We start from the raw sequence: 26,249 nt of genomic DNA on the forward strand, positions 1-26,249 counted from the left end.
ACGTCCCGCAATCGCACCGCCCCAGTGTGAAAAACACACTGAAATGAATGGGAGGTGTTTTTTAGGCGTTATTTAGAGGTTATTTCTTGCGCTAAAGCACCTTAAAACCGCCTCAGTGTGAAAGGGGTCTTAGGTTCCACAGTGAGTATAACAAGTATGCTTTACTGAATATACAGACTGATTTTACTGTTGTGGGTTTAGTAACACTTTAAGGTTATGTTATTTCTCTTGCACATGACTGGGTATTCAAAGTGAACACAGGCCAACCACCAATAGACTCTCTTCTCAACCAAAATGTGTAAATAATATTTACAGTTGGGACAACACACTCTATAAATCTGTCTCAAAATCCTTTCTTGGACTGCACCCATAGGTGTGCGCAGACTATGGCAAAGCTCAAACATACGTGTGCGTGTGTGTATATATACAGTATATATAGCTCAGTAGAGTAGTGGACTGTGTCAGTAGGGAAGAGATTTATGTCAGTAGTTTATTTTTATTATTTTTTTATCATAACTTTTTTTTTCTATTTTTTTAAAATGTTTTGTTCAATAATATATTTTTATTATTATAATTTTTTTTTTTAATATACAATTTCTTAGGAGCTACATTGGGGGGCTTTGGTGAGATATCAGAGGTCTAAACAGCCCCCTAATATCTCACTGAAGACAGATTTCCCAGTCCTTTCTTCTGCAGCCAAGCAGCAGGGGGAATCTGTGCAGCACAGTGTGATTAGGGTGTGCCCATGCACACCTGGCACACCCTGTGCGCACGCCTATGACTGCACCACAGTGTCAAAATGTTTCTCCTCGACCTTTTTTCTCAATAGGATATAGCTCAGAAACCAGTGGGGTTAATTCTTTATAATTTGTTTACTCTTCAAAACACTGAGCATCCTGGGAGGTTAGCTAGTTTACTAGTAACCGTTATGGACAGGCTAAAAGAGAAAAAAATCATGCCAACAGAACAGGCCATGTAGCAAACAGGCAATTGGGGACTCAAGTTGTAATTTATTGAGACCTACATAAGACAAGGCAAGTCCTGTGAGTGGCTCTGTTTTTTTTGGTATTTATATTCATTCATCTGTGACTGCAGATGGCCTACTGGTAACTTTATGGATAGCCTTACAGCCATTTACAGTCTACAGATATTAATCAATTGTTTCACAGCTGTGCGGATTATATAAACAGTGTAGATAGATAGATAGATAGATAGATAGATAGATAGATAGATAGATAGATAGATAGATAGATAGATAGATAGATAGATAGATAGATAGATAGAAACAGTCCAACATCTGGCATGCCAAAATATGGAATTGAGGTAAAAGAAAGGCTAAGGAAATCTAAGAAGCCACCAAATACTTTAGATGTATATTCCTTACCCACTCTTACACATGTTGACCAAATTTCCCACTAGGTTGGTAGAAAGGTTCTGCTTTGCCAATTGAGGCTGTGACATAACAAGATTTCTCATGGTATAACAGGCTGATGACATGATATCTTCTGAGTTTGTTGCACTTGTAGAGGTTTGGGACAGGAGGCGAGAAACATCTGGAAGCACCTGAGTACCTGATGTAAGCGGTAAAGTGGCAAAATGAATGAGCATTATAAAAGAATGAACGTTAGAGAATTTGTGAAAACAAGTTTATGTGTCACTTACCCATGCTTCTGTGAAGAGATGGATGGCGAGACATATTGCTTAGCAGAGATGCTCCTGTTTTTACTACATCCGAATTTCCGGATTGAAGCAATCGTGTAATTTGCGAAAGTCCATTTTCTTTCACACCAATAATCTGACTCATCCCATTAGACATCTGGAAATAAAAATAAAATTAAGAAAGGTTTATTAGAAGATTAACCAAAATGCAAATAAGCATCCTCCGGGTCCTATACTGCTTTTAGGTTTAAATTATTCAATTCTACACCCACTACAGGAAGGAGAGATTTCCACAAAGCAAAGGGGAGGCCTCTGTGACTCACACTGCATGGATGACAATGGGGATTGTCGGTGCAGCAGAGGGACAGTTGCAACCCTAAACTCCCTGTCTAGCTTTTAATGAAGCAGCTGACAGCCGCTTCTACTCCTCTACCTCCCGCAGCTGTCAGCCAGCTGAAAAGCTATACAGGAAAATTAAACGGACTACCCCACTGCATCGAATATCACCATCTGTTCCCCGTGTCCACCTCCTACAGACCCCCAGTCCCCCCACAGCTAGCTTCCCTCCTCTCCTGCCGGCTGCTGTGGGGGATGTGTCAGGATGGAGAGCAGAGGAAGGGGCCAGTGAACATGTCATTTACCAACCCCTTTTTTTTCTCAATTGGACAGAGTGAGCGATCGCTACTGATCGCTCCTGTGTCCTTTGATAACTGTGTTCACTCTACTTCAGTTTATGATTGAACAGGAACCTCTGTCTACTGTTCATTCATCTTCAGTGCAGCTCAGGCTGCTGAGAAAGGGACTGGGGAATCTGTGTCCTGAGTTACTTTCTTTGTCTCAAAGGGGAGATGTCAGGGGTCTGTTTAGACCCCTGATATCTCACCAAAAGCCCCCAACATGGCTGAGAAAAAACAATGGCAATAAACTGTAAACTGTAAAATAGTGAAAAACAAAACAAAAAAACTACTGACACATCCACTGCTCTACTGACACCATCCACTGCCCTACACCCAAATCATTGTGAACAAGATAATACAAAAATAAATTGTAAAAAATTATAAAAAATACAAATAAAAAAATGCTGACACTGTCCATTGCTCTACTGACACCATCCACTGCCCTACGGACAACATCTACTGGCCCCCAAAAAGCATTTTGAAAAATGAAAAAAAAAAAATACTTTAAAATTAAAACTTTTTTTTTTTTAAATAAAGAACCAATGACACCATCCACTCCTCTCCTGCACATAATACCCACTGCACTGTACATTACCTATTTAACAGTACCACATTCTGCACTATGCAAGTCATCTCAGACTATTAAACCACACCCCATTTAAGCCATGCCCAATATTTAGTGCGATTAGTACCACGCCCACATTTCGCCATGGCATGCTACGCACGCTGCATTTCATTTTTTAAACAATGCCTATGGCCTATTTTTTATCTCGAACACTGATTTCATGATACGCCCCTGTATATCCAAATGAAACAGACATCTTCTGGCAGATATTGTTACAAAATCTTTATTATACACAAAAAAAAGATACCAAACAAAACACACATTTAAAAAACATGCCAAATGCCCTTGTTCTATATTAGATATGATAACACACAAAATAAATTACCTCAAGGTGATTGTAAAGTCTAGTTTTAAAAATAAATAAACCATATTAAACTTACCTTTTCTGTGCAGTTGGTTTTGCACAGAGCAGCCTTGGTCCTCCTTTTCTTGGGTCACTCTTTGCTGCTCCTAGCCCCTCCCTCCTGTGGCGTGCCCCCACAGCAAGCAGCTTGCTATAAGGGCAGCCGAGCCAAGTCACAGCTCCCTGTGTCCATTCAGACACAGAGCCCCGACTCAGCCCCACCTCTGATTGGCTAACTGACTTTGATTGACAGCTGCAGAAGCCAATGGCGCAGCTGCTGAGTCTCAGCCAATCAGAAGGAAAGTCCCCGATGGCTAAGACACACATAGACATCTCTAGAGAGAGATGGATCTCAGGTAAGTAATTAGGGGTGCTGGGGAGGCTGCTACGCACAGAGGGCCATATTCTTAGAGATCTCCGGCGGCGTAACGTATGTCCTTTACGTTACTCCGTCGCAAGTTTAACTGGCAAGTGCCTGATTCCCAAACCACTTACCTGTAAACTTGCGGCGGCGTAGCGTAAAGTCCACCCGCGCAAGCACTCCTAATTCAAATGATCCTGGTAGGGGGCGTGGATCATTTAAATTAGGCGCGCTCCCGCGCCGATCTTAATGCGCATGCTCCGTCGGGTAAATTACCCGACGTGCATTGCGCTAAATGACGTCTCACGGACGTCATTTGTTTTGACGGTAACGTAAATGGCGTCCATCGCCATTCACAGACGACTTACGCAAACGACGTTAAATTTTCAAATTTCGACGCGGGAACGACGGCCATACTTAACATTGAGTACGCCACCTAGGGGGCATGTTTATCTTTACGCCGCGTATCGCTTATGGAAACGACGTAAAATCACTACGACGGGCAAGCGTACGTTAGAGAATCGGCGTGACTAGTCATTTGCATATTCTACGCTGACCGCAAAGGAAACGCCACCTAGCGGTCAGCGTAGATATTGCAGCCTAAGATACGACGGCGCAGGCCGTCGTATCTTAGGCATGTTTAAGTGTATCTCAGTTTGAGAATACACTTAAACATAGGACGGCCTTAGAATCGGACTTACGTCGGCGTATCTGCTGATACGTTGGCGTAAATTCTTTGAGAATATGGCCCAGAGTTTTTTTTTATCTTAATGCATACAGATAAAAAAAACTTCTGCTTTTAAGTGGTCTCACTCTATATATATCCAGGATGTAAATGAGGCATATGTCCTTCAGACCAATTGAGGTCATATTGTGTGTTATATATATATCATAGAACAAGGGCATTTGGCATGTCTTTTAAATGTGTGTTTTGTTTTTGGTATCTTATATGTTAGTGTATAATAAAGGTTTTCTAACAATATCTGCCAGGAGATGTCCGAATCATTGGATATATAGTTTTAGCGGCGCTTTCGCACTGTTGAAGCAGCGCTTTTGCGACGCTTTTCAGCCGCTAGCGGGACATTCTTAACCCCAAAAAAGGGGTTAAAATTTCCGGTTTTGTGGTATTTTTTAGGTGCTTTAAAAGCACTGAAAGGATTGAATCAATAGATGTATTGATTCAATCCTTTCAAGTTCTATCAAGGTAACGTAACTTACCGCCATAATTTTTCAATGAATCATTTTTGGCCTGGTGTTTTCTATCTCAATATTAATTGATGTTCTTTACATCTACTATTCCCCTTTTTTTGCTTACTTTTTAGGAACTTCATTTATTAGTTAATTTTCCTCCTGCGATCACTGGAGGACAATGTGAAATGGGTCGTCTTGTGCATATATGGGACATGAACTCTTATCTAAATCTCAAGTTCTATACTGGTTTAAGCAGTCTGGGTAAGGTTCATCTTTCTCTACATCTATACATATTCAATGTCCTTTAACAATATTGACTCACTATCTGCATACTTAATATATGCCAATAATTTGATAAATATGTTTGTTGTTAAATCAATCAACATGAGTATGCATTCTTATGTTTTTGTTGTCTATAGCATTTAATACAACACACCTGGATCTCCTGAAGAAGCTCTGTAAAGCAAAACATGTTGAGTGGTAGTGTCTGTATATATGCCTTTCTATAGAACAATTGATTTTTGATATGGATGGGAGATCTTTCTCTTGTTTTTTATCATTGTAATAAAAAACAAATTTTATCTATTTGTAATTGTCCATTACATTTTCTATACTCAACACCTTAAAATTTCAGAGGTTTGTTACCTCCCCTCCCCTCTTTGCTTTATTCTGATGAATTATTGTCCTGCAGCAATTTCAATTAGATTGAATCAGACACATCCTCAAAAGCCAGGGAGCACTGAAAGATCAGTTAGTGTACGTGTAAGTGGGGAGGAAATGCAGGGCCAAGAAGAAGCTAAACATGGTTGGCCCCCGGTCACACCGATGTGACTTGTCATATGATTTGAGTTTCAATTCACTAGACAAGTCGCACCCTATTGTCCACAATGGAAGCAGTCAAATCTCTCAAAGACTCTGTTGCACCGATTTTGAAAGTAGTTCTTGCTCTACTTTTTGCAAGTTCAGGTGTGACTTGCATAGACAGCTGTGCAGGAAGTTGCACAGATGCCTTCCAAGTCGTAACTTAAGTCGCACTAACATGCGACTTAGAAATTATGCGATTTCACTGGCACTATATTTAGGAGCTAGCTTTGGGCATACAATTTCAACTACTCACACAGTACTTGAATCGGTATTAAACCCAAAATCTAAAATGGATTCATATTCGGCTGTATTCTCTGTTCTCTGTGTTTTCACCTGATGATCTGGCTAATAACACAATTCTTGTATTAGGGTGTCTACACTCTGGATAAAGTATTGGGTGGAGGGGAGTCAGTGTCGGCTGGTGCTCCATTTTTTGGGGTGGTGGCAAACACCCCTCCCCCGCCAGGTCCGCACTTACCTCATCCAGGTTGTGGCTTCTCTGGCTTTTTCTTCATGGCTAATCAGGTCTTAAGATCTGCTTCCTGTCCTGATTGGCTGGGAGGAGAAGCCGGAAGACAAATGGGTGAGTTCAGGGCGCAGGGCTTTGTGCCAGGAGCCCAACTTTTTTGAAGCCTCAGGCTCTAATCATGTTTTTTTTTAAAAACACTCATAGAAACCTATGAGTCCAGAAACCTGCATGGAGATTAGGGGGCGGCGCATAGGGGATTAGGGTGGCGGTGCCCCTTCACCCCTTATGGACCGGCTGCTGCTGAGGGGAGTATTAAATGTACAGATTTAGATACACTAACAAATTGAAGCTAAACTCTAGCTAACACTTTATACGCATATACATTTTTTGTTCCTTTTGGGATAAAGGCTTTTTAAAAATGAATAAAAGTTGATCATTGTAAGCACCCCTGTCAGCTGTAAATGGTTTGTCTCAAATTTCTAACTGCTATATGCTTGTTATTTTGAAAAAAACTGCCTTACAGACAAAATCACCAGGTGAGAATAAAAGAAAGAAAGCCTAATAAAGAAAAACAATACAGCCATCACATCTAAGAATTGGTAAGCTGCAATATAATAAATGTTTGTTTTAGGGTTTTATACTGCTTTAACTTCCTTTGTATTTCAGTTACTCACCGGCCCCTTGCTTGCAGTGAGGTTCTGAAGAGCTCCAGCACTTGCTTCCAGTATGGAGTCCTTCTTACTCTGCCCCAGAAGAGACAGGTATGTCTTTATAGCGCTGGAGTGAGACAGCAGAGCAGATCCTTTAGGATTAACATCCTCTTCTGGAAGTGGCAGGTCAAAGTTATTATTCTATGGAAAAAGACAATGTAATTGTAATTATATACTAAATTGAATTTCTCCTCCTGTAGAAGTATTATGCAAAGGTTCTAGGAATATCTAATATTTTTTAAACATCATTTAGAGTTGAAGTTTAGGCATGCATAATTTGCATAGTTACATTGGTCCAGCTTGCACCAATATAAGTATGTACTGTATGCCCTGAAAGACACCTGTGGAAGCTGGAAATCACTGGAGTAGGGGTCCTATGTTGAGCAGCTACCCTGCTGCATAGTGAACACATGTATGGCAGGTTCATGTAGTTCATGTAGTTCCTGCAGAACTGATTCTGAGAGTAGTCAAGCCTTAAGCAAAAGAAAAATAGTGGAATATGGGTCAAAATACAAAAAGTCCCAAATTGAAGTTCATATAGATTTATCTTTTCCTTGGAGCACATCCCATACAACATGATGCTTAAAAAGTAAATAAATATGAAAGTGGAATGCTCACAGGAAAAAATCAATAATTTGTATTCACATATTGACCAAAAAATCTCCTTTTGTCAAAGATGTAACATGCATAAAAATTTTGATTATATCCATCTACCATCCATTTATAGTAGTACGGGTCCCATTTTTGTTGCTGGTAAAACATCTTCTTTAGGACTAGGCCAAACACAAAACGTTTAGGTTTTCAAAGAACAAATGCATCTATATGTATTTTGATATTATCAAACTATCCTCTTGAGTCCTGCGAGTACAAATTCAGATACCTCTGAAGATCAGCACTATGTGAATTGTTCTGAACTCTTCCAAAACAGTAAACAATTTATAGCTCCCTATATGTGACTTGAAGCTGAAGAAGTCTATACTAGACTATAATCCTTCTCCTGAACAGCTGAAAAGGCATGAACTGCATAAATAAGTAATTTTGAAGCCTTCCAAAGAAACTGAGGAGGGAAGTGTAGCAGAATCGTCTCAGAGGCGGGCAGAATTACAACTAGAGGATGAAACAGCTGCACCGACCCACCATAAACCAATGAGAGAGGGAAGCCTCTCCTCAAAGTTATACTCAAAAAATACAAAAATCGAAGGTAAAACTAACATATGAGACATTGTCTATACCTCTTTTCAAATATGTTTGAACAGCACTGTCACCCCATGCATTGAATGGGCCAGTTAGAAATTCCCTCATGTTCATATTTTCTTCCAGGAATGTATGCTGGTAGTTATTTACATGACAAAGGCTAGGAATCATTTTTAATTATACTAAATGTCAGAAGTCATTTATTTAAAAAGGGAAACTATAATAGCAGGTAAAAATCGACCGCACAACAATATTATAAGGCTACAGCTAGGGGGAGTGCTAAGGTTCAGAATGTAACAACAGGAGAGCTATACAATCAGAATCATGTTAAGCTCAGAAGACAAATGAGCAACGCATGTTCTGTGCTCTCTTTTACCTAATACAATTACTGCAAACTGCATCCTTTTTATACCTTGCGCTTCGACTACTGTCAATCCCATAACATGTCTATATCCAAAAAAGTGTTATATACTGTAAAATATCAATTTACAAGTCAAAAGGTAAATGATTCTTGTTCTGTACTACAAAGTACTGTACTGAGCAAGTGCCCATACATTTCTAAATGTTTCAGTAATGGTGTGTACAAGCTTCTAAACTCCATGTTGCATGAGGCTTAATCAGCTTCAGAGAATGGGACTAATGTAAATGAGCTATGTCATTTGTAAAACAGTTTAGAATTTGGGGTGCTACATGAATTAATAAAATAAAAGATTAGACTCTTATGACAACTGATTATGTTATGGTACCACCATAACCGATAAAACATCATAAACAGTTTGTTGCAAGACTAGGCATAACAGACCAAGGCCAAACAGTAATTTCCCCATTTAATGTCACTACCAAGCAGGGCCGATCCGCCCTATAGGCTCACTATGCAAGCCGCTTAGGGCCCCTCAAAGCTGCAGAGGGCCCCCCAAATTGCTAGAGGCCCTCGCCTGGTGAGAAGTCATTTTCGACCCCTCACTCCGCTTCTCAACTCGCTGGCTGCATGGGAGAAGAGGAAAGAAGTCAGCACCCCCCGCTTCTCACTTTAATGTAAGATGTCATTTCCAACAGCAGAACACCCTCTTCCACCCACTTTTCAACTTTAATCTTTAATGTGACATGTCACTGTCGGAAGCGCCCCCCCACTTCTCAACTTTAATGTGACATGTCATTTTCGGCAGCCTGCCCCCGCTTCTCAACTTTAATGTGACATTTCATTTTGCTTAGGGCCCCAGGGAGGTCAGGATCGGCACTGCTACCAAGGATGACAGTTTGAAGTTGTTGTTTCAGTAGGAAATTAGTAGAGTATATCTCTGCTTTTGAAGTATATGAATACTGTAAATATGAATATTTTACCTGTATCTTCTCACTCTTATTGCTGAAACAGCCAGTGGATGTTTTGTCTGTTTGTTGGTTGCGCAACATTTGCTCATTCAGCTGGGAATACTTATTGGGCACCTCCGAATCCAAATGGTAAGAGAGATTGTGCAGAATACAGGCACAGTTCTCCACTGACTAGAAAAGCAACATATTAGCACAAAGTTGAGGTATTTGCAAAGACAACATCACATTTATATTCTCTAGCATTAACTTAACAGGGCTTGTTCAAACCCTACCTTATCGTCTGGGTTGTTATTTGCAACTTGTTTCTGGATGTAATACATCAGAGACTCCACCAACCCTGGGGTGTTACGCATGGTTTGACGTCCAACCTCTGCTGAACTAAGATTCCTGAAGATAATCAAAAGTTATTATAGCACAAACAACAAAAGGAAAAGTTTGATGGCATTGTTCACCCTACAGGAGCGAATAAGCAACGAAGAGCCCAATGATTGTGTTTGACATCTTACCTTAAACACCCAGTGGCATTGAAAAATATTTCAGGATGCATGTTACTTTTCTGACCAGGCACTGAATTCTCTGTCCAGCCAGAGAATGGAATCACTACACATTCATTCAGGACAGGGAGAGCTTCCCTAACAAGTTCCTCTTTAAGTTGGTCTGTAGAAGATAAATTCCACAAAAGACCTGTATAGTACAAAAAGAAAAATTGGTGTAAATCAGCTGTAGGTCACTTATGAGTGATATAAATTTAGGCTGTTTTTAATTTACATATTCTTCATTCTAAATCCTCATGCAGCATTCTTAACATGTATAAAAATATTTCAGAGAGCAGCAATTACGTTTAGCTGCTATAACAAAATTAGGCAAGTTAATGGGCTCTCCAAGTATTTTTTATAATTTTGGTCACTTGTGTAGCACCCTCTAGTGTGCTAGAAGAATAGTACATGTTTGTCAGAGTAGGTACATTTCCAGGCTTGGCTTGTAGCCAAGCCTGGGTGTGTTTGGATCTGGGCTGGGAATGGCTCAGAGTAGTGCTGGGTGACTCACAGGTAGCATAACCAGGACCTCCCACTTCTTTCCAGAATGTTCTGGCGTTTTCTGGAGAGAGAGGTGGAGCTGCCTGGGGTGCTCTGAGGAGTCCTGACCAATCACCAATCTGGATTAGCGGGGGTCAGGCCTCCTTAAATACCCAAGGTCAGCCAAGCAGGAGAGGAGTTGATCGAGTGGAAGATGGAGGTGGAGTGTTAGGCTGTCGGGGCCTTTGAGGGGGCTCCTCAGTCTGGGGAGTGACCTTGGGCCTGGGCTCAGGTGCAGATGAGACCCTCTTCCAACCCACAGGGGTGTCCTGACCAGGAGGCACAGGAGGAGCAAGAAAGGTCAGCAGGAGAACACTGCTGGACAAGTCTCCAGGAGTTCCACAGAGGCAGCCAAATGGGCTGGTGAGTGTTCACACAATCGAGAGGACTGGGAGGCACGCCTGAGAGGCAGCAGTCTGGGATGAGTACAGAGCCAGTCTGGAGGATTGTGGAGGATTGTGGTGGCACGACAGTGGAAAGAGGCAGCTGCAGCCAGGAGGGCTGGCAGTACCTGAAGAGGTGGTACTGGGAGCAGTAGCCACAGTGACAGCCAGCACTGGGACTTTCTTTTTTTTGCTACACCATAGGGGCCCACGTTCCCTGCAAGCAAAGGGCATATGCTTTAGGCCTGGCTAAACTCGTTTCAGGCTTACAGTGCTAGCTGGTCCGGGAAGTGCAAACAAGTCATGTGCTGGAGGAGTGAAGACTAATAGTTTGCAAGCAAGGAAGTGCAGGAGGAGAAGAGGATATTGTATATACCGAGGTGTATATAGTTGGTCCCAATTTTGACTGTCAATTATCTGAGCATCTCATAAGTTTCCCATCCCCATCCAAGTTAAATTCCCTTTAATAAAATCCAAAAAAACAAGTGCAAGGACTGCTATCATGTCTATGGATGCTTGAAAAGTGTGTGCCTGGCTGAGCAGGGTGACAGATGGACTACTACACTCAGCAGCCCATACAGGGGTACTGCCGCACTTGTAAAAAAATATATATACAGTGCATTGCAAAAATATTCACCCCTTGGCCTTTTACCTATTTTGTTACATTAAAGCCTTTAGTTCAATTTTTTTTAATCTGAATTATATGTGATGGATCAGAACACAATAGTCTAAGTTGGTGAAGTAAAATTAGAAAAAAATATATATATAAAACAAATCTTCAGAAATAAAAAAACGGATAATTGGCATGTGCGTATGTATTCACTCCCTTTGTTATGAAGCCCATAAAAAGCTCTGGTGCAACCAATTACCTTCAGAAGTCACATAATTAGTGAAATGATGTCCACCTGTGTGCAATCAAGTGTCACATGATCTGTTATTACATATACACACTTTTTTGAAAGGCCCCAGAGGCTGCAACACCTAAGCAAGAGGCACCACTAACCAAACACTGCCATGAAGACCAAGGAACTCTCCAAACAAGTAAGGGACAATGTTGTTGAGAAGTACAAATCAGGGTTAGGTTATAAAAAAATATACAACTCTTTGATGATCCCTAGGAGCACCATCAAATCTATCATAACCAAATGGAAAGAACATGGCACAACAGCAAACCTGCCAAGAGACGGCCGCACACCAAAATTCACAGACCGGGCAAGGAGGGCATTAATCAGAGAGGCAGCACAGAGGTACCTCCTAGGTAACCCTGGAGGAGCTGCAGAGTTCCACAGCAGAGACTGGAATATCTGTACATAGGATGACAATAAGCCGTATGCTCCATAGAGTTGGGCTTTATGGCAGAGTGGCCATTACTTTCAGCAAAAAACAAAATGGCACGTTTTGAGTTTGCAAAAAGGTATGTGGGAGACTCCCAAAATGTATGGAGGAAGGTGCTCTGGTCTGATGAGACTAAAATGTAACTATTTGGCCTTCAAAGAAAACACTAGGTCTGGCGCAAACCCAACACATCACATCACCCAAAGAACACCATCCCCACCATGAAACACGGTGGTGGCAGCATCATGCTGTGGGGATGTTTTTCAGTAGTCTGGACTGAGAAACTAGTCAGAGTTGAGGGAAAGATGGATGGTGCTAAATACAGGGATATTCTCGAGCAAAACCTGTACCACTCTGTGATTTTAGGCTAGGACGGAGGTTCACCTTCCAGCAGGACAATGACCCCAAACACACTGCTAAAGCAATACTTGAGTGATTTAAGGGGAAAAATATAAATGTGTTGGAACGACCTAGTCAAAGCCTAGACCTTAATCCAATAGAAAATCTGCGGTCAGACTTAAAGATTGCTGTTCACAAGCGCAAACCATCCAACTTGAAGGAGCTGGAGCAGTTTTGCAAGGAGGAATGGGCAAAAATCCCAGTGATAAGATGTGGCAAGCTCATAGAGACTTATCCAAAGCAACTTGGAGCCGTGATAGCCTCAAAAGGTGGCTCTACAAAGTATTGACTTTAGGGGGTGAATAGTTATGCACATTGAATTTTTCTGTTATTTTGTCCTATTTGTTGTTTGCTTCACAATAATAATAAAAAAACATCTTCCAAGTTTTGGGCATGTAAAATGATGCAAATCCTCAAAAAATCCATGTTAATTCCAGGTTGGGAGGCAACAAAACATGAAAAATTCCAAGGGGGGTGAATACTTTTGCAAGGCACTGTAGTTGTAAGGGCTCATGCTAATAGTTATTTTTCTCAAATGCAGCCATTTTAAGTCAAATATAGCTGCATGTGTTTGAATAAAATTTGCACTATTTAACAAGAAAAGGCTGTATTTGTCTTGTTTTGCCTGCAGTTTAAATGTACCTTAGAATTCAGGGCAACGCAAAGCAGGTCAAACTCAGCCTGTGAATTGTCAGGTGTGCTGTTCCATTGGATTCAATAGCAATTTGCTGACCTGTGTTTCAAACACACATAACACCTAGGAAAACTAAGCCCCTATATATTAACCTTTAATGCCTCGTACACATGATCGGTTTTCCTGGCGGTCAAAAGTCGAGGGGAAAACCGAGAACCTGCTCGGTTGCTTTTCCCCGTGTTCACATGGACGGTTTTCCCAACAGGAAAACTGCCATGACAGCTTTGGTCAGGAAAACCGACCGTGTGTATGCTCCATAACACTTCATAGAAGACATTCTAACTTCCAAGGAAACATAATATATTGAGTCACTACGACAGTTTTAGGCACACAGCATGATCTACTTGAGTTGAAGAGACACCAGAGCACACATGATTGTTCCTCAGGACTGTAAAGTAACACTGCTAACCATCTAGTCACTGTGCTCTCCAAAATGTTATAAGAGTATACAATTATTTTGATAATGTCTCCAAAGACCAACATTTACTGACTATAGAAACATGGGCTCTATAATCTACATGAAAATTAGCACAGACAATGGGCCAGATCCTCAGAGCGAGTACGCCGGCGTATCTACTGATACGCTGGCGTACTTTCAAATTACCCGCGTCGTATCTTTAGTTTGAACGGCATCTGGGTTAGATCCGACAGACGTACGGCTTTGTACGCCTTCGGATCTAAGATGCAATACTTCGGCGTCTGCTGGGTGGCGTTCAAGTCGTTTTCCGCGTCGGGTATGCAAATTAGCTATTTCCGACAATCCACGTACGTACGTACGTACGTACGTACGTACGTACGAGCGGCCGGCGCATGCCTTTACGTTGTCTCTAGTTGGCTTTTTCTGGCGTATAGTTAAAGCTGGTATTTTGCGGCGTATAGTTAGACTTGCCATGTTAAGTATGGCCGTCGTTCCTGCGTCGAAATTTGATTTTTTTTTTTTTTGCGGAAGTCGTCCGTGAATCGGAATGTATGTAAGTCCCGTCTAAGTTAAAAAAAATGACGTCCTAGCGACGTCATTTAGCGCAATGCACGCCGGGAAATTTCGGGACGGCACATGCGCAGTTCATTCGGCCCAGGGACGCGCTTCATTTAAATGAAACCCGCCCCCTAATCGCCGATTTGAATTCCGCCGCCAGAGATACACTACGCCGCCGTAACTTACGCCGCAAATTCTTTGAGGATTCAAAGCAGCCAAAAGTAAGTTACAGCGCCGTAGCGTATCTCACATACGCTGCGCCGATCTATTTCTATGTGGATCTGGCCCAATGTTCCTGAGATGTGACCCTGTATAAATACACAACCACACACTGATTTGCTTATGCACGGAATATAATGATAAGTGTACCCTGATTTCACCCCTGCAACCACATACACAGAAAATTCCTAAACATACTAATTAACCTTATAAGTTCATAAGCTATTTTGCCTGCCTGTGGCTTGGACATGGTTTCAGGCCTCTTGTACTTCTATAAGTCAGTTTACAGAAATTCAGTTTATCTGCAGGGGGATGTCATTGACATTATTGACAGTCTCCACCGCTAGCTGGAACCATGTACTAGCCACAGCTACTATTCTCTATTGCGCCTTCAGGTGCATACACTTGACTGCAAAGGAGCAACGAGGGCTTCAGAGGCCTCAAACACTGCCCCAGTCTAGGCAGACCCAACAGTAAAAACTACAGATTGCATACTGTACATTTGGTGTAATTATTTATTTATTTAGAGGGAGAAGACACTACTCATTAAAAAAAATAGGACATTTTACATGATTAAAGGTTGAAGTGAATTTCACATCAATTCACCCAAATGTGAAAATTGAAGCCAGAGTTTAAACACTTGCCTGTTAGTTGTTTCTGAGTTTCTTCATTGGAAGTCTTCCTCAAAAGGTTGACAGCTGCACGGACACCTCCTTTCTGACTTGTTTCAAGTTTATTTGGGTTATTCTTGAAGACAAGATTCCTTAGTGCACCAGCTGCTGCTTGCTGTACATTTTGATTGGGGTTGTCTAACAAAGCGATTAGCTTCGGGATTCCATTGTGCTGGTATACCTGGACAGATACCATGAAAAACATTAAGGCGTGATTTTTGAAATATAAAGGTTCTTGAGCACAGTCATCCCCATGGTTGTCTTTCTTACAGATACAAAAAACTTTATAATTTAGAGATGCCAGAAGAAAACCATTATGCTTTTATTATAAATTTATAAAAATAGAAAATAAATGTAAAGTGTTACTAAACCCACAATAGTAAAATCAGTGTGTATATGCATTAAAGCATGCTTGTATACTCACTGTGAACTCTATGGGGTTAATCCTCTACATTGTGTAAAAAGGCTGTTTGATCTTGTATGCACAGATCCTCCCCTTCCTGCACTGTCCCCCTAGACAAGTCCGGATAAGACAAAGCCTTTGGAGTCAGGCTGCACATGCTCAGTCTGATGTGTATTGCTTTGCTAGAGAGGTTTTCTAGTTTCTTGGGAGAGTGTATGTGATCAGCACAGGGCCAATCAGCACTGTCTAGTCATGTCCAGACAGAGGGACAGGAGCCCTGCAGCCTCATAGGTCAGCTCAGTGTAGTATAAAAACTCCTCCTACAAGCTTTACCAGAAACTGTTAGAAATCACAAGACTGCTAAATACTGCTGAGGGGAAAAGGTATTTATTAGTTTATTTTTACTAAAACTATTGCATTTCCATGCTCTGTGTACCAGATATAGTGAATGCAGGGTCCTGGGTTTGGTAACACTAAGTGAAATGTGTTTAATTATCTTAGGTTCACATACCTCATGCCAAGCAAAAGATGACAACTTACAGTAGATACTCTATTTCCCCCCTCTGCACTACTTAATACCCAATACAAAATCCTTAGGCAGTAACAAATGAGCAGGGGTAGCATAAGTTGCAACCTGGCCCTGTTCCTGGGGGACTATATCCAATCACCACCTCCACTGTCATGACTCTGAGCAAGTGTGTGGCTAAATCTCTACTGGAGGAGAAAATAAATACTAGGTTTGAAAGAGTTGAGGAGATTCAATGTTTTTTTTAGGTTTAGGTAGTGTAAAGGTTAGAATCTCTAACAATGTATTATTTCTGTCTTTATCCTTATATGGCTATCAAACAGAACAGCAAGAAAAGAGAACCATATGGACACAGACAGCATTTAAAGCCTGGCATAGAGAAAATGGAAAAAAAGTGTATTTGTATACAGTATGAAGTTGAAATACTATATAGTTGGTTTCATGCATGTTTAAATAAAGTATTTATTTTGAACTATACTGTACTTGGAAATCCTATCAATGAAATCCCTCAGGGAGCAATTAAAACCTGACAAAGTTGTAACTCTCCATGACTAAAGCTAAGAATAGGCTATACGTATACGATTAAAGCTTAGGAAACTCTGGATCATATCTCAAACATGGGCCCATGTGTATCAAGCGCACTATACTAGCTATTATCATGTAGTTTGTGTCCACTTGCATGATCGGCTGGTTGTGGTCTCCTCCCCCTTTGGGAATTGGACTGGCCCTTTGGCCTGGTGGGTAATAGCTTGAAGTCATCCCCTATTTTCTTGTTTTTAACCTAATATTGGTGTTTATTTTTGTTTTTTGTTTTTTATCCAGTAGGTAGTTGGTCCTCCTCCCGGGGGGGTTCTGGTGTGGTTAGTGGTCAATAGGCTTTTGATCCTAGATTTGATTTAGGTATAATAAAGATATGTAAATGTATTTGGTTATACTTTTGGGGATGAAGACAACATAAATATACACGATTCTTAAAGCTAAGAATAGAATATGGGTGTAGGATTGAAACCTAGGGACCCTGGATCATATGACGAACCTGGGCCCATGTATATCAAGCTAAGCCAAAGCACTAGACAAGCTATCATCATGTAGTTTGTGACCAAAGGCTGTTACAGCCAGGGAAAAACAGCTGATAACAGTATAGCAATGGGGGACATTTCCACATATTCCGTAAATAAGGTATTTACTTTGCTAAGTGAACAGTTTGCTATTTTAACTACTTAAGCACCGGACCATATTGCTGGTCAAAGACCAGGCCACTTTTTGCGATTCGGCACTGCGTCGCTTTAACTGACAATTGCGCATCGTCGAAGAACGTGGCTCCCAAACAAAATTGGAGTCCTTTTTTTCCCACAAATAGAACTTTCTTTTGGTGGTATTTGATCACCTCTGCGTTTTTTTGAAAAAAATATATATTATTTGCTATAATAAATATCCCCAAACAATATATAAAAAAACGATTTTTTCCTCAGTTTAGGCCGATACGTATTCTTCTACATATTTTTCGTAAAAAAAAAATCGCAATAAGCGTTTATTGATTGGTCTGCGCAAAAGTTATAGCGTTTACAAAATAGGGGATAGTTTTATGGCATTTTTATTAATATTTTTTTTTTACTAGTAATGGCGGCGATCAGCGATTTTTATTGGTACTGCGATATTATGGCGGACACTTTTGACACATTTTGGGACCATTGGCATTTTTATAGCGATCAGTGCTATAAAAATGCATTGATTACTATAAAAATGCCACTGGCAGGGAAGGGGTTAACACTAGGGGGCGAGGAAGGGGTTAAGTATGTTCCCTGGGTGTGTTCTAACTGACAGGGGGTGGACTGACTTGGGGAAATGACTGATCGCTGTTCATACATTGTATGGACAGACAATCAGGCATTTCTCCCCCTGACAGGACCGGGAGCTGTGTGTTTACACACCAGAGCTCCCGGTTCTCGCTCTGTAACAAGCGATCGCGGGTGCCCGGCAGTGATCGCGCCCGCCGGGCACGTGCGTCAGGGGCGAGTGGGGGGCACGCGTGCGTGCCCCTATTGGCTGAACGGTGAGATGAAGTAGATCTACGTGATCTCGCCCAGCAGAGCCGACCTGCCGCCGTATAACTGCGGCGGCTGGTCGGCAAGCAGTTAAATATTTAAGTACTAATTCCTTAATGCAGTAACTGTTCAGCAACCAGTTAGGATTTAGCTCTGTTAAACCAATACCAGGGCAAGGTGAATACTGATTTATCCCTATAGGTGCAGTGAACAATTTGTGCTAAAGAATTGGAATTTTTATTTAAAAAGGTTGTATCTGTTGTCTCCTCTAATTTATGTACATACCACATTCTTAGCATTCTCATCTTGATAGCATGTATGTTGTATATAGTTTGCTCCAGAAGTCTGGTATTTGTCATAGGATAGAAGTTCCACTGCCTTTTCTATGGTCATAGATGTTCCATCAAATTCATCACGGGAATCCATCCTAATTTATATATGCATAAAATAATAGATCAGTAGAGAAAAAAAAGTAGTATTAAAAAGGACATTTGCACTTTAAAACAAAGTGCATTCATCCTATAAGCCCCCTTCCCTGACTGAACCTAAACCAACTCACCCTTCATCTCCAAAGATACATATTTAAGCCTGGTACACACTAACAGTTTTTTTTTTGTGCAACCAAAAACTGACAGCTCTGATTGGAGCCACTGTACTAATGACTTTTTTTCCCTTTACAAATGACACTTAAAGGAATTTTTTTTGCTGAAATGACTGTTTACAGGGTATAGAGACATAATAGTTAACTGATTCCTTTTAAAATTGATTAAAAATAGATAAAAATCAATCAATCTAGTTTCGTTTTTGCATGTTATCCTGTCTCTGTGCTATACAGAGCCATAGAGCAGTGATGGTTTGGAAAATGAAACTAGAATCTCCCAGTACTGTGGTCATCAGGAAACAGACAACCAGGAAGTGTCCAGAACAGGGAAGAATTACAGCAACATCAGAGCAAAAACGAACAATGAGGACATGAAATCAGGACTGCAGTAAGGTAAAGGAAGCCATTTAGCTTAAACATTTTTTTTCCTTTAGTGACCCTTTAAGGAATATTTCACTATTATTGTTTCACTTTAAGCATTATTAAAATCACTGCTCCCGAAAAAAACGGAAGTTTTTAAAACTTTTTTTTGCATTGATACATGTCCCCTGGGGCAGGACCCAGGTCCCCAAACACTTTTTATGACAATAACTTGCATATTAGCCTTTAAAATTAGGACTTTAGATTCTCACATAGACTTTTAAAGGGTGTTCCCTGGCTTTTCGAATTTGCCGCGAACACCCCAAATTGTTCGCTGTTTGCCGAACAGGCAAACAGGCATTGTTCGAGTCGAACATGAGTTTGACTCGAACTAGAAGCTCATCCCTAATAGTAGGATTAAAATAAAGCGCACCACTCAAAGTTTGGCCCAGTATCACAGTGATTAATGGCCATGATTAAAGGTGTTGTCCTAAAAAAACATATTGTAACACCCTTTATATATATATATATGCCAAAAAAGGGTGATTGTAAGGGATGAATTGTAATAAGTAATGATTGCTGCTCTGTGAAAATGACATGGACACACCTAATAAAATTACAAAATAAAATACCATGCCATCATCACAAATATCCTTCTCATTCTACTTCTTTTTTTATAAATAGCACAACACATTTCACATTTTTGCATTCTTCCAGCTTCTCTGCATTTGGACAGATCTTAAAGCCATGAAGAAAGGCAATGACCAGTTGAACTTTCAGTTAAAATTAGCTAAATACAATCCAGATGCATTGAAAACTGAGGGCCAGATTCACAGACATTTGCGGCGGCGTAACGTATAGCATTTACGTTACACCGATGCAAGTTTTACGGGCAAATGCTTGATTCACAAAAGTTGTGGCGGCGTAGCGTTAATCCCTCTGGCGCAAGCCCGCCTAATTCAAATGGGGCGTGGATCATTTAAATTAGGCGCGTTCCCGCGCTGAACGTACTGCGCATGCTCCGTTTTGAAACTTCCCGCCGTGCTTTGCGCGAAATGACGTCGCACCGACGTCATTTTTTGAACGTAGACGTGAGTTACGTCCTTTCCTATTCACGGGCGACTTACGCAAAAAAAAATATTAAAATTTGACGCGGGAACGACGGCCATACTTTAACATGGGACGTCTATCTATACGCCACGAAATAGCAGCTTTAACTATACGCCGGGAAAAGCCGACTAGCGACGACGTAAGAGAATGCGACGGCCGCGCGTACCTTCGTGAATCGCCGGAAAAATCTAATTAGCATACCCGACGTGGAAAACGACGCAAACTCCACCCAGCGGGCACCGAAGTATTACACCTACGATCCGAAGGCGAACGAAGCCGTACGCCTGTCGGATCGAAGCCAAAAGCCGTCGTATCTTGGTTTGAGGATTCAAACTAAAGATACGACGCGGCAAATTTGAAAATACGCCGGAGTATCAGTAGATACTCCGGCGTATTTCTTCTGTGAATCTGGCCCTGAGTAGTTAATCCTGGGTCCTGCTATCATGCTAAAGCGTGAGACCATTTCTCCCTGTGTGGAAGCAGTAATTTTTTTTGCAGCTGCCCAACACGAACCAGAGCCAGAACTCACCAATTAGTGGGGAGCATGAGCTTTGCTGATTGCAATCCATAAGTCTGTCTCAGCAAGGGGCTCTGTAATGTGACCACTGCTTCCACACAGAGAGCAAGGGTTTCTATAGTGCTGCTACTGGTAAGGGAAGGACTTTTCTACTCTGTGGGTGCTTTAGAAAAAAAAAAAAAACATTCAATTTGACCAACTTAAGTGTAAGTTTTCCTGGCTCATGGTCAATGAAAGGCTCTCGGCAGTCTTGAATGACAAAAAGGTTTTCGAAAAAGCCTGGGGTCCGTGGATCAGCTATTTGACTGGAGACCCCCACACGGTTCTGGTCTGAGGGGCCTTCGGGTGGTGCGGACCAGAGCTTGGGGTCTTCCTACCCCCCTCTCTTTTCTCTGTTTTATTCTCCTCGCTTTCAATCTTATTTGTTTATTAAGGAGCTCAATGGGTACCATCTATGTACTAATAAAAAGTACACATTGTCTTTTTATCGACAAACGAGCATCCTGTACTGTGCAAATGATATAATATTTGAATATCTTGCTGTTTTTTTTTTTTATATACCTAATGTGAAAACATTAATAAAAACATTGAAACAGAGAAAATCAAAAAATCAGTAAGATGGCTGTAGCTGACCACAGGTCCCACTCTAAATGAGGACTGAATGGGGCCGTTTCTTCACTCATGGCCACCAGCTCACATACTGTATATTATTGACTAAGGCCTGGGGGGTAAATATACCCCTGTCTCTTTGCCTAGTCCTTCACTGATACCTATATCACTTTTTACATATTAACTCCATATGTATGCATTACAGTATTCGATAATTACTAACTCACCTGGATGGCATTTGTGGAGGTGCATAGGTTTCCTGCTTCTGAGCACACCCGGATTCATATCTCTGCATAGTGGAGTAAAGTGGCTGACGTTGTCCAGTCGAGATGGAAGATGGTGTGCGTGCTGGCATGTTTGCTGTCTTCCACTGTGAGCTTTGCTGACTATAGAAACTTGAGTTATTGGTACCTCCTCTTCCAGAACGGCGTTGTTGTTGTTGTTGTTGTTGCTGTGGATTCTGGTACTGAGCATTATAGATGGTCTGGCGGCGCTGGGTGGGTCTTATACTGGGACCTGTGAGGTCTGGCTCACTTCGACTGCTTTTAAGGGTTTGCATATAGCCATAGTCACTTCCTGGACTGGTAGGGGCTCCTACGGACATGAATTGCTGTCGACCCCAGTTGTCAAATTGACTTTGTGAGCTAAAGCGCTTGGTTTCCTTCTTTAAAGTGCCATTATACTGAGACGGAGGCTGTCAATGAAAGAAAACATTATATAAAATGTATTAAAAAAAAAAGGTAATGATTTTAATATATTAATAAAATTCATTACATCATATTAAATGTACAAATTTGTGTCTCTTAACATGTTCATTACATACTACAAATATATAAAAAAACAGTTGCTATTATGGAGGAACCGCTTTAATTAATTTCATTAAGATGAATTTTTTCTAATGTTTAGTTTTGACATTAATACATTCCCCTGTTCATGTGCATTAATATACAAGACATAGTTTATAAGACTTTGACATAGTTTTTATATCCATACACACTAGAGGATTTATTAAGAAAGTGCACATTGCATTGATAAGTAAGCGGTAGCCAATTACAATTCATTTCTAAACTAAACTAACAAAAAGCACTATGAAATCTGATTGGTATATTGTATAATACTGCTGGCTATAATGCAGTTGGTTGAATTTAAAAAAAAAAAAAAAAAAAAATCGGAACCATGACTGGTGCCTTTTTAATAATAAGATGAGAAATCAAAGTGTGCACAGCAGAAAAAAGAAATCATGTATTCCTAGCTGAAACTTTCCCAGCATAATTTAATAAGTGTAGGGAGCCCATTCTAAGTACAGAAGTCTGTAAAATGTAAAACCCTGAGGAATGTCATGTTTTTTTAGCAACTACCAAAGGTCCACTCCTAGCACAGGAGTAGTGATCAACTTAAAAAGTGTAGCCACATCGGGCCAGATTCACAGACAATTGCCCAGGCGCAGCGTATCAGAGATACGCTATGCCGCCGTATCTTACCTGGTGGAATTTCGAATCCAGGAAGATTTCGCGCCGTAAGTTACGGCGGCGTAGTGTATTTCTCGTCGCGTATTTCAAATTGGGCGGGTAGGGGGCGTGATTCATTTAAATGAAGCGCGTCCCCGCACCAATTGAAATGCGCATGCTCCGTTTTGAAATTTCTCGCCGTGCTTTGCGCGAAATGACATCGCACCGACGTCATTTTTTGAACGTAGACGTGAGTTACGTCCTTTCCTATTCACGGACGACTTACGCAAAAAAAAAAAAAATTCAAAATTCGACGCGGGAACGACGGCCATACTTTAACATGGCAAGTCTATCTATACGCCACGAAATAGCAGCTGTAACTATACGCCGGGAAAAGCCGACTAGCGACGACGTAAGAGAATGCGACGGCCACGCGTACCTTTGTGGATCGCCGGAAAAAGCTAATTAGCATACCCGACGCGGAAAATGACGCGAACTCCACCCAGCGGGCGCCGAAGTATTGCACCTACGATCCGAAGGCGTACGAAGCCGTACGCCTGTCGGATCGAAGCCAGAAGCCGTCGTATCTTGGTTTGAGGATTCAAACTAAAGATACGACGCGGCAAATTTGAAAGTACGCCGGTATATCAGTAGATACGCCAGCGTACTTCTTCTGTGAATCTGGCCCATCAAGTTCAGCCCCTGGAATGTCTGGAAGATTGAACAATAGATATGTTTCTGCAAATTTGCTATTATTATTTAGTTGATAGTTACTTGCTCAGTTATTTATTTCATTGACAGTTTACCAATATTTATATAGTATTTGGGTATTAAAATAAAAGCATTATAATCTCATCTTGGATAAACAGGTGCTCTTCTAGAATGCCGTTTTAGAAGCTTTCTCTATCAACTCTTTACATGCTTGGCTATGAAAGTTTAAATTTATTGATTGAAATATTGCAATGTGAAAAAATAAATAAAAAATTGGATGTAAAATGTTATTATAACATACAGATAAGATCAAGTCTGTTTGTGCTGACAAAAACAGCAAGTGGGATATTTTATCAATGTGATTATGTGTCATTTATTGCATTTGACTGATTTTATTTTTATTTGTATTTATAAAGGGATCTAGAACAGGACAGGGGGACATGATCCGAGCCCATCACTATGCACCTCTGCTGCAACCAATGACTAATAATAGTGAGCTACTGCTTGCTGTTATCAATGGCAACAGATCACTCCTGTTGCTGCTGTGTAAAGGCCTGTGCACACAATGGGATATTCCGACAACAATTGTGTGATTGTTTTGTCGGATAATCCGACCATCTGTATGCTCCAACGGACAATAGTTGTCGGAATTTCCGACAACAAATGTTGGAAAGCCATGCTCTCCAATTGTCCGACAACAAATGTGTTCCGTTGGAATTTCCGATCGTGTGTACACAAGTCCGTCGGACTAAAATACAAAGTACAAACACGCATGCTCTGAACCAATGCTAACCATCAGACAACATTAGCAGAATTTGCCGAAAGGGTGGCGCTAAAGAGAAGAAAAAAACAAGTAGTTTCGTGTATGCTGAAAAAGTTCTGCCATCTTTATGCAGAACAAGTTCACAGCAAATGCCCTTCGGACAAAAATCCACGGATTTTTCGGATGGAAGTCCGATTGTGTGTATGAGGCTTTAGGCAGAGCAAAGCTGTTTTAGTTTTGTCCCATATAAACATACTGTACATTCTTGAGTGTTAGCAAATGGAAATAGGAAGTTGCAGTTGCCAGAGCATTGTATTTCCAGTGTGCTCAATAGCAGGTTAGCAAGCCGAGGAGCTGATCTTTTCAGATCTTGTCACTGACAGGCAGTGGCTCCAGCACTACAATGTTGCATAGTTAGTCAGGTTGAAAAAAAAGACACGTGGGTGATTTCTGTCATGATTTAAAAAGTATCCAAAAATCGGCATGAACAATCATTTTCAATATTAATGCCAAAATGTCACAATTTCTGCCAGGGTATGCAAATTTTTGAGCACAACTCTGTGTATATACACACACACAATTCTATATCCACAGTTGATCCATAGGAAGGCAAACTGCTCGCCCCCTCCCCCCTCAAGAGGCTTTCTCCACACCAGGGAGAAAGCCTCGCATTACTGTGTGTAGTTACAGACAGAAGAACAGGAAGTGAGGATTTCTCAGAAGAAATAAGGACATTTAAAAGCAAAATGGAAGGATGAGGTAAGTGAAGGAAGACTGCACTAAGGTAAAGGAAGCTATTTAGGGAATTTTTTTTTTTACCTTTACAACCCTTTCAACCTTAGACATTAGACATGTGTGGGGAACTGTGTCAAACGCTTTTCCAAAATCCAAGTATATCACGTCCACCAACACCCCTCTATCCAAGGTTTTACTTACCTCCACATAAAAAGAAATCAGATTTGTCTGACAACTTCTGTCTTTCATGAATCCATGCTGTCTGTTACCTAAAATATTTTTGTTCCAGCAAGAACTCATTTATATGATCTTTTATTAACCTCCCTGGCGGTCTTCCCGAGACTGACACGGGGTTAGATTTTCTTGCTACTATCGGTAACCCCGTGTCAGTCTCGGGCTTGCCTCGCTAGATCCACAGGCACTTTTTACTTACCTTGTCCCTGGATCCAGCGATGCCACCGCGCTGTGTGAGCGAGCGGGACCTCGCTCGATTCACATAGTGCCTCCGTGTGACGCCGATCTCCGTTCCCTGCGACGTTACGACGCACGGGGACGGAGAACGGCGCCAAATTCAAAAACGTAAACAAACACTATACATACAGTATACTGTAATCTTATAGATTACAGTACTGTATGTAAAAAAAACACACCCCCCTTGTCCCTAGTGGTCTGTCCTGTGTCATGCATGTCATTTTATATAATAAAAACCTTTTTTTCTCCCTGCAAACTGTAGATTGTCCATAGCAACCAAAAGTGTCCCTTTATGTCAAAAATAGTTTTAGATCAGCTAAAAAACAGCGATAATAAATTATAATCACTTGCAGAATTGTGCGATAGCGATTTGTGGGGAAATTCGTCATAAAAAAATAAAAGTAATGACAGCGACAATTCTGCAACTGAGCAAATTTCAGTGATTTTGATTTGATTACATTATTGAATAATTTTTATTATAATTATATTATTATTTGTTATAATTATTTATAATTATTTATTATATTATAATTTATAATTTTGTTTTAAAAAAATGTAATACACGGGATGCCTATTAGAATCTTGTTTGGTCAGATTTAAGTGAGTTATTTCTAAAAATTACAGACCTACAATATAAAACGCCAAATTTCCTTGCAAATAATGGTACCGCTTTTAGCATGTTTTTTCTGAAAGAATCATACCGCCAGGGAGGTTAAACACTCCAGTATCTTCCCAACTATACAAGTTAAACTAACAGGTCTATAGTTACTTGGTA

The 26,249-nt window shown here is 40.8% G+C and overlaps 1 protein-coding gene across 2 annotated transcripts in view; it reads right to left on the reverse strand.

The window, feature by feature from the left end:
* The window catches only part of PKP1 (plakophilin 1), an 81,728-nt gene that overhangs the window by 11,836 nt on the left and 43,643 nt on the right, over nucleotides 1–26,249 (reverse strand). For both annotated transcript variants that reach the window (XM_040337733.1, XM_040337732.1), the window contains exons 3-11: nucleotides 21,574–22,040; nucleotides 18,435–18,576; nucleotides 15,149–15,356; nucleotides 9,929–10,106; nucleotides 9,695–9,809; nucleotides 9,435–9,593; nucleotides 6,864–7,040; nucleotides 1,663–1,816; nucleotides 1,385–1,571 (exon numbers count right to left, since the gene is read on the reverse strand). In XM_040337733.1, coding sequence (XP_040193667.1) covers nucleotides 1,385–1,571; nucleotides 1,663–1,816; nucleotides 6,864–7,040; nucleotides 9,435–9,593; nucleotides 9,695–9,809; nucleotides 9,929–10,106; nucleotides 15,149–15,356; nucleotides 18,435–18,576; nucleotides 21,574–22,040 — 1,787 coding nt within the window. The remainder of the gene's footprint in view (nucleotides 1–1,384; nucleotides 1,572–1,662; nucleotides 1,817–6,863; nucleotides 7,041–9,434; nucleotides 9,594–9,694; nucleotides 9,810–9,928; nucleotides 10,107–15,148; nucleotides 15,357–18,434; nucleotides 18,577–21,573; nucleotides 22,041–26,249) is intronic.

Source organism: Rana temporaria, chromosome 2 (genome assembly GCF_905171775.1).
Source record: "Rana temporaria chromosome 2, aRanTem1.1, whole genome shotgun sequence".
NCBI classification, from domain to species: domain Eukaryota; kingdom Metazoa; phylum Chordata; class Amphibia; order Anura; family Ranidae; genus Rana; species Rana temporaria.